At 33.0% G+C, this 13,995-nt stretch overlaps 1 protein-coding gene across 1 annotated transcript in view; it reads right to left on the minus strand.

Annotated features, from left to right (window-relative positions):
• The window catches only part of LOC126733815 (peroxisomal membrane protein 11C), a 36,327-nt gene that overhangs the window by 15,507 nt on the left and 6,825 nt on the right, over positions 1 to 13,995 (minus strand). The window contains exon 2 of the mRNA XM_050437229.1: positions 9,502 to 9,678. Coding sequence (XP_050293186.1) covers positions 9,502 to 9,678 — 177 coding nt within the window. The remainder of the gene's footprint in view (positions 1 to 9,501; positions 9,679 to 13,995) is intronic.

Below are 13,995 nucleotides of genomic sequence, written 5' to 3' on the forward strand. Positions count from 1 at the left end.
TGGAAATCCGGTAGTCAATGACGCATTAACCCGCATTTTATAGAAGTCATGCGGCATTCATGAAAACTAAAAATTGGTCGGTGGAGATGCAAAAATTCGCTATATAAAATGACTTACCATCTCTCTTAGAGGAAGAAAAACGTGACTTTTATAGCATATTTTATAAAAATCTCAAATTATTTAAAATAGCTGACGGTCATAAAAAATTAGTGAAAATAATTTCTATTTCATGCCAAAAACATTAAAAAAAAAGGGAAACTCAAACGGAGAAGGAAAAAAACGAAAACTTGAAAATAATGAAAATCAAAGTCATAAAAGAAAGAGGCACCATGAAAAACCGAGTGAAAAACCTAGTTGAAACCAACATTGGTCTAATAAAAGCAAAGAAAATAAAAACGAGTTCCTAATAGCACATATTAAAAATATAGTTCAAATATATGCTTCTAGTTGTTTACCAACTTTGCAGAATCTTTCTGAAGACTTAAAAGAAAACATTGTCTAGCTAATATAGACAAAATAGGAGTGGTACTAAAACAAGGAAGTCCTTGGATACATTGTCTTGAGTGTAATTTTAAGTCAAGACTTTACGGCCAAATTAATCAGAATAAATTATTATTTAGGTAGTTATGCAAATTACATTACAATTTAAATTGCCAAGAAAGAACTTTAGATACTAGATAATAATAAATAAATTAAGGAGCCATCAAATAGTATAATTAAGCCAACATGACCAGTCCCAAAATCGAAATAACAATAACAAATCAGAAATTGTAACATTGCTTACACGTTACTCTTATCTTCTTGACCTGGTAACCCATTGTACATATGGGAAATGGGAACATCACTTGAGATAGCTCGGGATGTTCTTGGGATGGCCCTTAAGACTTAATACTTCGCCTAACACCTGACAGTAGCAAATGGGTTTATGATATGGTGTATGATTACTTTGAAATAATGCAATATTTGTGTGACAAGAAAATAATTATAATGGGTGATTTTAATATCCCCAATTTTCTTAGTCACCAGGATTACTCTATTGTGAGATCAACTTTGGCATTTATGAATATAATGGAATTCGAACAATGTAATAACGTCAATGGAAGAATTCTGGATTTAGTGATAACCAATTTGTCTGAGTGTGAAGTTCATTTGAGTAGTTTTTCTCTTGTTGAATGTGATTCTTATCATCCTTCATTAATTATGAATTTTAAGCGTAAATTACCTCAGACTAATAATTTCACCCACAATTTACTGGTACAGAATTGTTTCAATTTTAGACGTGCTAATTATCCCATTTTATATAGCTTAATTGAAGCTGCTGAGTGGCAGGAGGTGTTTGCCTCTTTAGATCCTAATGTATCTTGCAACAGCTTTTACAGTAAACTTAATGAAATATTTCATAGAGCAGTTCCGCTTAAAATCGTTAAAAAATATAAATTTCCAGTCTGGTTTAATTCTGACATAAAAAATATCAAAGTAAAGAATTTAATTCGGAATAAAACTTAAGAAATATAGAATTAATTATTATGAAAATCAGTTTAAAATAGTTCGAAGCTATATTAAAGAACAAATTAGGATTTCCTTTTTAGAATTTTCTCGAACAGCCGAAAATCGAATTAATGTAGACTTTTTTGAACAATGTGCAGAATAAGAAAGGAATTTCACGTATTCCCGGAGTAATGCTGTTTTAGGATCGTACAATAAAAGATCCACATGAAATTTTTGATGCATTTGGAACTTTCTTTCAAAACGTATATATTGAGTCAGACCCAGTATTAATGTTGGTATTGAATCGAGCCAGACTATTAACAACTCTCTAAATTGCTCTTATAATTTTTCGGAAGATCAAATCGTGACCGCCTCTATTAAACTAAAAAGTAAGTTGACCTCCGGTAGCGATTCTTGAGTACCAAGTCTTGTCGTTAAAGATTGTATTCGCGTTTTGTCAGGGCCTATTGCTCACATAATTAATTTTATCTTGTCTTTAACAGTATTTCCCGATAAATGGAAGACTGCAAGAATATCCCCGATACTGAAAAAGGGACTGAAGAACGACATTCAAAATTACAGAGCTATATTGATCTTATGTAATTTCTCCAAACTTTTTAAAATAGTTCTTTATAATAGAATATATGTCCATGTCAAATAAGACAGCACCTAATCAATTTGGTTTCATCAAAAATCGTTCCTGTACAGTAAACCTGGCTTGCCTAAATAAGTATTTGTGTCAGCATTTGGATAATAGAGGTCAGGTTGATGTAATATACCTTGATTTCTGCAAGGCTTTTGACCAAATTGACCACTTTGCACTGCTTCATAAGCTAACATTTTTTGGCTTTTCTAATGATTTAGTTGCTTTAATAAAATCTTACTTACGAGGTCGTAAACAATTTGTTGAATATGAAGGCTCTAAGTCTCCTATATATGAAGTGTACTCGGGAGTTCCGCAAGGCTCTAATTTGGGCCCGCTTCTATTGTTTATAAACGATCTTGCCAAATTAGTGTCTTGTCAGAGTTTACTGTTTGCGGATGATATAAAATTGTTCACAAAAATAGATACTGAAGACGATTGCGAATTCCTTCAGGTAAATCACAATCGTCACACACGTCGACAATCACCAAAATGGCCGACGTGAGTAGTTGTTGGGTTTTCATCAAACTCTAGTTCAGTTGAGTGTAGTTTGTGTAATTCTTGGTTCCATAGGGGCTGCACGGGCCTTTCGGTTTCCAGTTTTAATAAAGTTGTCGCACAAGCTAGGAAGACTGGTTCACACAATTGGTGTTGTGAAAAATGTGCCGCCGTTAAGGTTAGGTGCCGTGCATGCGAGAAAATTCAAGATCGTCTAGTAAACAAACAGAATATTGAGATGTCGGATGTTGTTTTGATCATATTAAATATTTTTAATGCTATTAACGATCAGAACACTAAGCTGACATGTCTGTTGGATGAAATTAAGGCTATTCAGACAGGCGACCTTGGCTCAGTGGTATCTGAGCTTAAATCTGAGGTCCAAGACCTTAAGTATGAGTGGGATCAATTAAAATCTCAGGGGGTAAGTAAGACTAACATGGCTGCTGAGCAGACCCCTGCAGAGATTTACGAGGAAATGCACGAAAGAGCTTCCAGATCCAAGAATGTTATTTTTTATGATGTCCCTGAGAGTAATGCCGAAGAATCTAAAGTTCGTTTAGATCACGACAAGAAGTATGTAACTGAGTGCTTTCTAAGACTAAATATTACCTGTCCAAGTTTTAAAGCCTATCGTCTAGGCAAATTGAACAAAGACAAATTAAGACCTTTAAGAGTGGTTTTTCCTAATAGTGAGCTGGCATCCTCTGCTTTAAAAAATCGTAAATCACCTATTCAACGTAAGCAAGTAAAAAATGCTTATGAAGAACTTACTTTGCGCTCACGTACAGAACAGAACTTATGCATACATAATTTTAATGGCATTCCTAAAGTGGTCCAACAAAAGAGGAATAATGTTATTAAGCAGACTCCAAAAAACTAAATGTATACTTTCATAATGCAGGTGGTTTGCGAACTAAAATAGCTGATCTGCGGAATGCTGTCAACAGTTGCATATATGATGTTGTAATTTTGGTGGAGTCTTGGCTTAATGAAGATTTTCTAGACTCGGAGTTAAGGTTCACTGACTTCAATATTTTCCGTCAGGATCGAAGTTACACAAATACAGGGAGGCAAAGGGGTGGTGGCACTTTGATTGCTATTCGTAAATGTTTTAAAGCCAGGTTATTACAGACCAGTGATTCAACCCTGGAACACATCTTTGTGCTTGTATCATGCAGTGACATTAATATCATTTTTGGTGCTGTCTACATCCCTCCTGCTTCTCCTTTATTAATTTATGAGGAATTTGCCTCTACATCCATGGATCTTGTGAGTGTTCATGCTAGTTGTGATATTCTATTATGTGGTGATTTTAATCTGCCGCATGCGGTATGGAGGAACTCTGTGAACGGACTGCATGTTGAGACGGCTGAGTCTATAACATCTGCAAATGTGCTATGTAGTTGTTGTAACTATCTTAATCTTAAGCAGATGAATGGCTTGCCAAATTTGTTTGGTACTTTTCTTGATCTGTTTTTCTCAAGTTCGTCAAATGTTAAAGTCATATATGCTACTGAAAATTTATCACCGGCATCAAACCACCATCCTGCTTATGAAATAAGTATTCCTATTAATTGTGATTTTAGTCTTAAGTATGATGTTTAATATTATGATTTTGTAAACTGTGATTTTGTTGCCATTAATAATTACCTTGCTTGCATGAATTGGGATACTGCTTTTAATCAGAAGGATATTAATAAATGCATTGATATTTTTTACAATGCTCTCTATTTGTATAACCGTAGACATATAGTTGTGATTGGGGGACATAGTTCGCGACCATTTACTCCTACTTCTGGCATACCACAAGGCTCCAATTTGGGACCATTATTTTTTCTTCTTTTTATTAACTCTCTGACGCAAGTAGTAACTCATGCTACATGCTCGCTGTTTGCTGATGATCTCAAATTATATTATCAAATAAATAACATAGATGACTGTAGAATGCTACAAGACGATTTAAATAATGTTGTACAATGGTCAATAGAAAATAGATTATATTTTAATGTCAATAAGTGTGTAGTTATGTCTTATAATAGAAAACAAAGAGATATATTATTTCCTTATAAAATACAAGATAGTCTATTGACTAGAGTAGAAAAGATTAAAGATTTGGGTGTGTTATTTGATAAAAGATTGACTTTTAATCTACATGTAAACGAAGTGGCAAACCGGGCATGCAAAATGTGATGGATTTATTGCCAGAAGTACTAAGGATTTCGTGAGTGTTTCCTGTCTCAAGCAGTTGTATGTCTCATTTGTACGTAGTTTGTTGGATTATGCATGTATAGTGTGGTCGCCATATTATAACTGTTACAAATATACGTTGGAGCGGGTGCAAAATAAAATGCTCCGCTATATCTATTTTAGAGAAAGGGGGGTATATGACCGTGAGGTGTCAACCACGACATTACGCGAAAGATATGCCCTCCAATCATTAGATAAGAGGAGGCAAAAATTTGCAGTTATTTATCTATATAAAACAATAAATGGGCAAATAAATGATCCTACATTGCTTTCAAGGTTGAGTGTGAATGCTCCAGCGTATCTTACTAGAAGATGTAAGACATTTTATATGTCGGATGTAGCTCTTAATAATAGACATTTGAGTTCACCATTATTTAATTTGTGTGAAACTTATAACAGAATTCAAGAAAGCATTGATATTTTTAATACAAGTTGTGCTGAACTCAAATGTCGGTTAGATATAATTTTATAGTTAGTGCTGGCCAGATTAAGTTAGTATTAAGTATTATTTTGAATTATTTTTAAAACATTTCTTATCTTTACTATTATTATTAGTGTATTATTATTATTATTATTATTATCATTAGTATGTACTTTGTAATAGGACCGTTTACTTAGTAAACTTCTGTAAAGTACATGAAATAAATAAATAAATAAATAAATAAAAATTTTGCTATTGAGATGTTTGTTCCAATTAAACATTTTAAATCATCTAATTTTCCCACTTGGTTTAGTAGAAAATTACAGAATCTTGTTATTCAAAAAAAGATTGCTCACACAAAATTAAAAAATAGTAAGAATCCCATGGATTATGTTAATTTTTCAAATTTGAGGAATAAATGTAAAACTCTTCGTGATGAATGTTCTAGGTCATATATTGAAAGATTAAATACTGAAATTTCTCATGATCCTTCTTCATTTTGGATTACGTAGGTCTGATTCATACCCCAATAGCATGCATATGGAAGCCGAGGTTGCTGGTAATGGTCAAGATATTGTAAACTTATTTGCTAGGTATTTTGAAACTACATACAGGCAACCTGTCCGCAAGGCTCCTGACTATAAATTTGATTACAGTCTGGATTTAAATCGCATCTCTTTTTCTTTATTGGACATATTTGATGAAATCTTACGCCTTCCGAACAAACATTCTTTTGGCCCTGATGGTATCCCATCTATTTTTCTTAAAAACTGTGTGTGCACCCTGAGTAAGCCTCTGCATCACTTTTTCAATCTTTGCTTGACGTCAGGCAAATTTCCTGGTTATTGGAAGGTAAGCTTTTTAACGCCAATTCATAAAAATGGTGATAGGACTGATATTTGTTATTATAGAGGTGTGTGTATTCAGTCTGTAGTTCCTAAGCTGTTTGACAGGTTGTTTTCTGTGCTATTTTCGTGGCACTGTAGGCGATTGCTTAGTGATCATCAGCATGGTTTTTGTCAGGGTAGATCTACGGTGACTAACCTGTTGACTTACCAATATGATTTGATTGGTGCTTTTGAGAGGTCTGTACAGGTCGATAGTGTGTACACAGACTTCTCGAAGGCCTTTGATAGGGTTGGTCATCAACATCTGGTTCAGAAGTTTGGGGCTATGGGCCTTGGTAGGACTTTGGTCGAGTTTTGTGACAGTTTTTTGACTGGTCGCACACAGTTGGTCAGGATAAGTAATTATATTTCTAATGGTATTGAAGTATCTTCAGGCGTGCCTCAAGGTTCGCATATCGGACCGGTCTTTTTTAACTTGTTCATAAGAGATTTGAGTGATGTAATTGTTCATTCAAAATATCTTGCTTTTGCTGATGATTTTAAACTGTATAAAGCCATTGAGTCATATCTTGATGCTGAGCTACTTCAATTGGATTTAAATATTGTTGCTGAGTGGTGAAATAGCATTAGTCTGGAACTGAATGTAAAGAAGTGTGTATGTATTTCGTTTGGTCGTTCTAATAAAATTATTAATTATCAATACACAATCAACAATAACGAACTCAAGTCAGTTGATACAGTTAAAGATTTAGGTGTTCTTTTTGATACCAAGCTAACTTTTTTGCCGCACATTTTGGATATTATTAACAGGAGTATGCGTAGTCTTGGTTTTATCACTAGAAATAGTGTACATCTTTCACCTTATTGTTTCAAATTCCTTTATTACTCTTTGGTACGTTCCTTGCTTGAGTATGCGTCTGTAATTTGGTCCCCTTATTATGATTCTCGTATTGAACACCTTGAGGCTGTACAAAGAAGATTCTTAAGATCCCTTGCTTATAGAGCTGAAGTTAATATTTTTCGTAATTATTACATCGACTATAATGCTATCAGTGTCCAATTTAATATCCCTAATCTTGAAGTCAGACGGCATTATTCTGATGCTTTAACGTTTTATAAGATCTTAAATGGTTTATATCATTGTCCTACCATCTTGGAAGCAATTCCTTTTAACACCTGTCAAAGAAGGATCAACTCTTCTATGTTTCGTTTACCCTTTCATTCGGCCAACTATGGGTTTTTTTCTCCACTGACTAGGACTTTGCGTTTCTTTAATGAAAATAGTTTGGATCCATTTTCCGGCGGCTTACGGTCATTCAAATCAAAAATAAATAATCTTACACTTTAACCTACGTTCCTTGGATAGTGTTAAGTTTTTAGCCCTGTTGATGACTGTTTTTTCAGAGGTTTTATCTTGGTATATGTATATATATTTTTTTTGTAATTCTAGTATTGTATTTATATTGCTATATTGTCTAGTATTTTGTATTATCTATTTTGTTTTTGTAAACTGGCTCTGCCGTATATTGAAATAAATGAATAAATGAATAAATCTTAATAAAGTAGAGAATTGGTGCAATGTCAATAGACTATATTCAAATGTTAATAAATGCTCTATTCTCTCATTTTCTAGAAAACTGTTGCCTATCAATTTTGTCTATAGAGCATATAATGTTGTGAGTGTTTATGAGGCGATTGATCTGGGAATTATGATTATGATGTGAAATTAAGTTTCGCCAAGCATGTAGCAAAAATAGTTTCTGACTCTGCCAAATTGTTGGGTTTTATTTATCGAAACTGTCGGCATTTTGAAAATATTAATACTTTAAAACTACTTTTCTTCTCTTACATATGCTCAAAAATAGAATACAGATCTCTAATTTGATCTATAAAACCTGATAGATGATATTGAGCGCATTCAGCGCAAGTTTATCTGATATCTAATATGTTGTTTACATCCTCTATTAATATAATGTGTCAGAGTTATATTAATATTAATTTACATGAACGGTTTGATATTTTTGTTGACAGTTTAAGGTCCATTATAGAAAGTATTAAGTAAATAGGTGAGTCTTTCTAGTATGTATATAGATAGTCTGTTCATAGAATGTTAGGCATTTTGATTTTCCATTTTTATACATATTTTGGTATTTTCTTTTTTCTTTCCTGCTTTGCATGTGCTCAAGTACAAACTTCAACATGTTTTTTGTTGTTTCTTTTTTTTTTTAACTCTTTCCTGTAAATGGGTAACAAACCTGTTGGAAATAAACCTCTTTTTTTTTTAGGGACCATTGTAAGACTCTGCGGAAGACCTTACCAAAGATTTCACTTAAGATCTGGTTTAGGACCCGGCATAAGACCCTCAAGATATTGGAGGGTCTTTTATAGAGTATATTAAAGTAATCTGCTACATTACATGGCTAGTGTCACCATGAGGTAACTATCTGGAAGACCACCCCATTTGGAAAGAAAGCCAAAATGCAGTTTCTGGGTACCTCTTTGATAGATAATCCCACGTAGGCCCAGTTTTACAAGAATTGACTATACAATGTTGCCTTGCTTAGCTTTAAGTTGCAGCGAGTACAGAATCAATCTAATCTCAAAAGGCAAAGTATTCAAATTACAGGAAAAACAATGGCAACAACAGCCCGGCATCGAATGCCAATACGTAAAAAGTTGATCCTTGAGCATTGAGAGAGAAAAACAACCGGATTCCAGTAAATTATTTAAAATTCAAAGCGAAGAACAGCTAACCCAATCTACAAGTTCTTATTTTTTGTTTACAATGCAACTAATCCACTTTACACTAGATGTCGCGATCAGTGCTATTCATACGGTATTAAATTATTACATTATAAAAGCAACCAAAAAAAATAAAACGCTATACCTTCTTGCAGGGGATTTTAATGTACATTTTAATAAAAGAGGTGTTTCAGCATTGAGTCTTTGCCACACATATCTTTTAACTTCATGAAAACTGTCAAATTCAATAGACTAAACAGTCACTGAAACCTAACTTCGTTTTAACAGATTGATTTCACAAATATCTCTGATCACAGTGGTTTCACAGTTACTTTATGTTGCATGTTAATGCATGGATATGTTGGCACCCAAGAAAGAAATTTGCAAGTAGTATATTTTTGTTGTATTAAGGTGTTCTATGACATAAAACTTTTGTTTATGTTTTCTATGGGAAATATATGTTTCGAAGCCCTTACATTTTTATGAATTCTAGTATTGTTCAAAATAAATATGATCAGCCCAAGTTTCAACAATTAAAGCAGGTTTTTCTTATTTCTATTTCCTAATCAAAAACGCAACAAAAATAACAAAATATATAAAAATAAATTTACATTTTTACCAAATGCATAGTTTATGCTGTTTTTCAGTACAAGTAGATCATCAAACAACCGGAGGGTAGTTCTTGTCGCAGACATCTGTGACCCAAAAGTGGAAAACTTTTTTTTTACTTCTGGATTGCTTTGCAATTCTCCCATTAGTCTTGACAGGTAACATAGTGTTCTTATTATCTGTAAGAAAAAAATTAAACACTATGTAATATACAATCTGAACGTTACTGAAAATGATATTATCTACAATATGCTGTGGTGGAAAGTTTTAAGGGCAAAGAGTATCTCTTTCTAAAACTAACAAGTTAGTGTGGAAGGTTCAACACTCAATAATATTTATTCATGTAAGAAAGAAAGAAAGAAAATGTGCTATATTACATAAGACAACAAAATCTTGTGTACAAGCATCCTAAAAACTAAAAAATTCCAAAATCACTTTAAATTTCAAACAAACATAACATCTAAAACACTTTGCCATAAAATTTACACACATTACCAAAATTAATGATAACAAAACAGATTGAGAAAAAAAAAGCATTTTTTTGATAAATTTGATTAAAAAATAAGTAAAGCTGTCAATAAAACAGAATTTAGAAGAGGTAAATTAAATTATTTAATAGGAAACAAAACTAAAACACTAAAATGATGTCAGAGCACAGGTTAAAAAATATCATTAAAAAAATCGTCAAGGCTATAATATGCCCTGGATAATACAAGTGATTTTAATTTCTTTTTGAATTTCTTAACTTCTAAAATTTGTCTGATACATAGAGGAATATGGTTGTAAATTTTTTTGCTAAGGTATATAAGTGAGTTCTTGGTGAGGGAGGATGTAGGGATTGGTAAGGGAAAATCGTTAACCTGGCGAGTCATATGACCAGTGTTAGAGGGAGGTTTAGGACATTTATGAATAAGAGTAGCTGTTTCTAAGATAAAAAGAGAAAAAAGAAGTAGGATTTTTTGAGATATAAAGAGAGGTTTACAAGAATCTCTTAACCCAGCGGAACATAGGTATCTAACTGCCTTTTTTTGAATCACAAAAATTATGTTTAATAATCCCTTGTTGCTTAAACCCCAAAAAGGCAAGCCATAACGAAGATGGGACTCAATAAGAGAAAAGTACACTGAACGTGCAACTACCCCTCCCAGTTCATGCCCCGCCATTCTTACTGCAAAACATCCAGAGAATAATAATTTAGATGCAAGATTTAGGATATGATCTTCGAAGCGAAGGCGACCATCAATGTTAATACCAAGGAACTTACAGCTTTCTTTGTTTTGCAAGGGGGAGTTTTCACTAAACATAAGGCCCTGAACGTCACACTTAAATCCCATAATAAAGGTTTTGCCCACATTAAATACAAGCCTGTTTGCAGCACACCACTCCGATAAAATGTTAAGATCCTTAAAAACCTGGGCTCTAACATTATCAGAATCTCTATGATTCCATGAAATGGTGGTATCATCAGCAAACTGAACCGCTTTGCCCTGCAGTTTTAATGACCCAAATCATTTACATAGAGCAAAAATAATAATAATAGTGGTCCTAACACTGAACCCTGAGGTACTCCAGTTTTTAGGGATCTGGAATCGGATAAACATCCAGATACTGTAACTCTTTGGGTACGATTAGACAGATAGGATTTCAGCCATTGCAATGCCACACCTCTAAAGCCATAATTATTGAGCTTAGACAGCAGTATTCCATGATCTACACAATCAAATGCCTTGAATAAATCGCAAAACACTGCCGCCGCGGACTCTCCAGAATTTAAGGACACATAGACACTCTCCAAAAAGCCGAAAACAGCATCATGAGTTCCTTTTCCCGTTTGAAATCCAAACTGATTTGCAGATAAAATGCAATTATGTTGCAAAAAAGACAAAATTCTGATTTTTGCAAGTTTTTCAAGTATCTTGGAGAGGGTAGATAATATAGAAATTGGACGGAAATTACAAGGCTCACTCAAATCTCCATCCTTATAAAGAGGGATAACCACTGCCTCCTTCAAACATGCTGGAAAGATGCCATTATGAAAGGAATTGTTTATGGCAGAAGCTAAGGCATTCAATGCTGAGTCAGGCAAAAGGAGTAGTAATTTTGATGATATCCCATCAGCTCCAGCTGATTTATGGTTTTTTAAGCTTTTAATTGCATCTCTAACGTCAGTAAGGCTAACAGGATAAAAGAAAAAAGAATTTTGAACTGACACTTGTTGAATATAATGCAAAGGATCAATATTAGTATTCACATCCTTGAGCAATAAATGAGGAATATTACAGTAATAATCATTTAAAATATCTGGTCTTACTTCTGGTTCTGAAACTTTCTTGTGAGAATGCCTGAAGTCATTTATAATTGACCAACATCTATGCCTATTTGAGGACATATTCAAGCGGTCACTATAATATTTAACCTTTGCTGCTTTTATCGTCTTTCTGTATAGACTACGATATTTCTGATGATAAAGAATAATGTTTGCATCAGTTGTAAACTTGCACAACTTAGCCAAAAAACGGAGGTTTTTAGCTTAAGTTCTGAGGCCTGCTGTGACCCATGGTTTTCTATTTTTCATTTTAAGCCTCTTTTTAGGAAAACACTGATTGATCTTGTCACATAACACATGAAATAACAAAGTAAACGGGTCAAGAGCCATTTCAACTGCATTTCAATTAACCAAAGCTGCAGTAGAAGAAAAAGCATTAAAATTTGCTCTGCTGAAAATTCTTCCTTTATAATGAGATGAAGGAAATACAGTGTTGCATGGAATCCTAGCAAGAATGGCTTTGTGGTCAGATATACCAGATGAGAGTACTCTACATGACACATCATTTAAATTTGTACACAAATAATCAATAGTAATTGCAGATGAGGATGTTATACGTGTGGGTGAAAGAACATGCATCTTTAAGTCATAAGATTCCAATATACTTAAAGGGGATGTATGATATGATAGCAAGCTTACATCAGTGAAGTTAATATTAAAGTCACCAGCCAATATAACTATGGAGTGTATAGACAATTGGGATAATAGAGAATGGGTGGTCTATAAACACAAAGAACATATAAATTAAATCGCTTACACAAACAAAGGGAGAATTCAAAAACCTTCTCCAACAGAAAGCTATCATAATTTTACAGAAAAAAGCTTCGATTGTTTGTTTAACTAAAATAACTGTTCCTCCATGTATGGAGTGTCGCCGACAAAAAATTGATATAGGAATATAATCAGATATTAAGAAACATTCGTTAGGCTTTAACCAGTGCTCAGTTAGTAATACAATATCAGGAAAATCACATAAATCAAGTAAAAGATGAAGCTCGTCCATTTTATTTCTTAGAGACTGTATATTTAAAATAAGACTACTGAAACTTTTTTCAATGTTATTTATAGAATGTGAGTGAGCTTCATCTTGTGTGCATTTATCTATAAAAAAGAATCCCTATCACAGTCAGTATCAGTATCAAGTCCAGGTTAATTACTTGGTTTTATTGTGGACACATTTTTTGATGAAATGCTACTTTTGAAATGTTTTAAAATATGGGTATACAGTAATGATGCCAAATCTGATCCAAAGTTGCTGGCATGATTAGACTCTAAAATTCTATTTAGATTAATATTATTTGAGTTAAATATTCTATAGAGAGCGAAGCCACCGTAATATAGAAAGCCAGAAACACCATCCCACTCTCCAGCAGCTACGTCACGTCAAACGTCTATTGCCCGAACGACTCGACTTCCTCCCTTCCTCGCCCGGCCCGGCATTAGGTATGCATACGGGGTATTGGACGAAATCATGCAAAATCGAGCGCTCGTTTTCCTGTACAATAATAATAATTAATTAAAGTTTTACTTAGATTTTTGAATAGAATTACCGCAAAGGTGAGATTAAATTATTAAATATTTTTAAGAGTTTTGTATTTATGTTTTAATTTATTATAAATATATATTTCGGGAGGTATTAAGAGCTTGTATGGGTTATTTGCCTTATATTTATACCTTGTTAAAGAATGTTATATTTTTTTATGATATTTTTGTTTTAATAAAAAAATATGATTTTATGTATTTTGTACTACTACCAGCACACTATCAATTTTAAACAATTATTTCGTATTTTATTAAATTTGTTTTAAACCATCTTACAGTGGTTATATTTATTATATTTATTATTAGTGGCTATATTTTATTATATTTTTTTAAGAGTTTTGTATTTGTTTTAATTAATAGTTATAAATATATATATGTTTCAGTAGTTGCCTTATATTTATAACTCATCAAAGAATTTGTCGATTTTTATATCATTTTTGTTTTAATAAAGAATATGTTTTTATTATTTGTACTTCTTTCTACTAACACACTATTAATTTTATTAAACAATATTATCATTTAAACGAAACACAATGATAATATTATGATTTTAACAGCGGTAGTATTGAATAAATACGGCTATAACATACGAACGACACGGGATACTCAGACGTTCGACGTGACGTCA

This window comes from Anthonomus grandis, chromosome 3, assembly GCF_022605725.1.
Source record: "Anthonomus grandis grandis chromosome 3, icAntGran1.3, whole genome shotgun sequence".
In the NCBI taxonomy this organism is placed as follows: domain Eukaryota; kingdom Metazoa; phylum Arthropoda; class Insecta; order Coleoptera; family Curculionidae; genus Anthonomus; species Anthonomus grandis.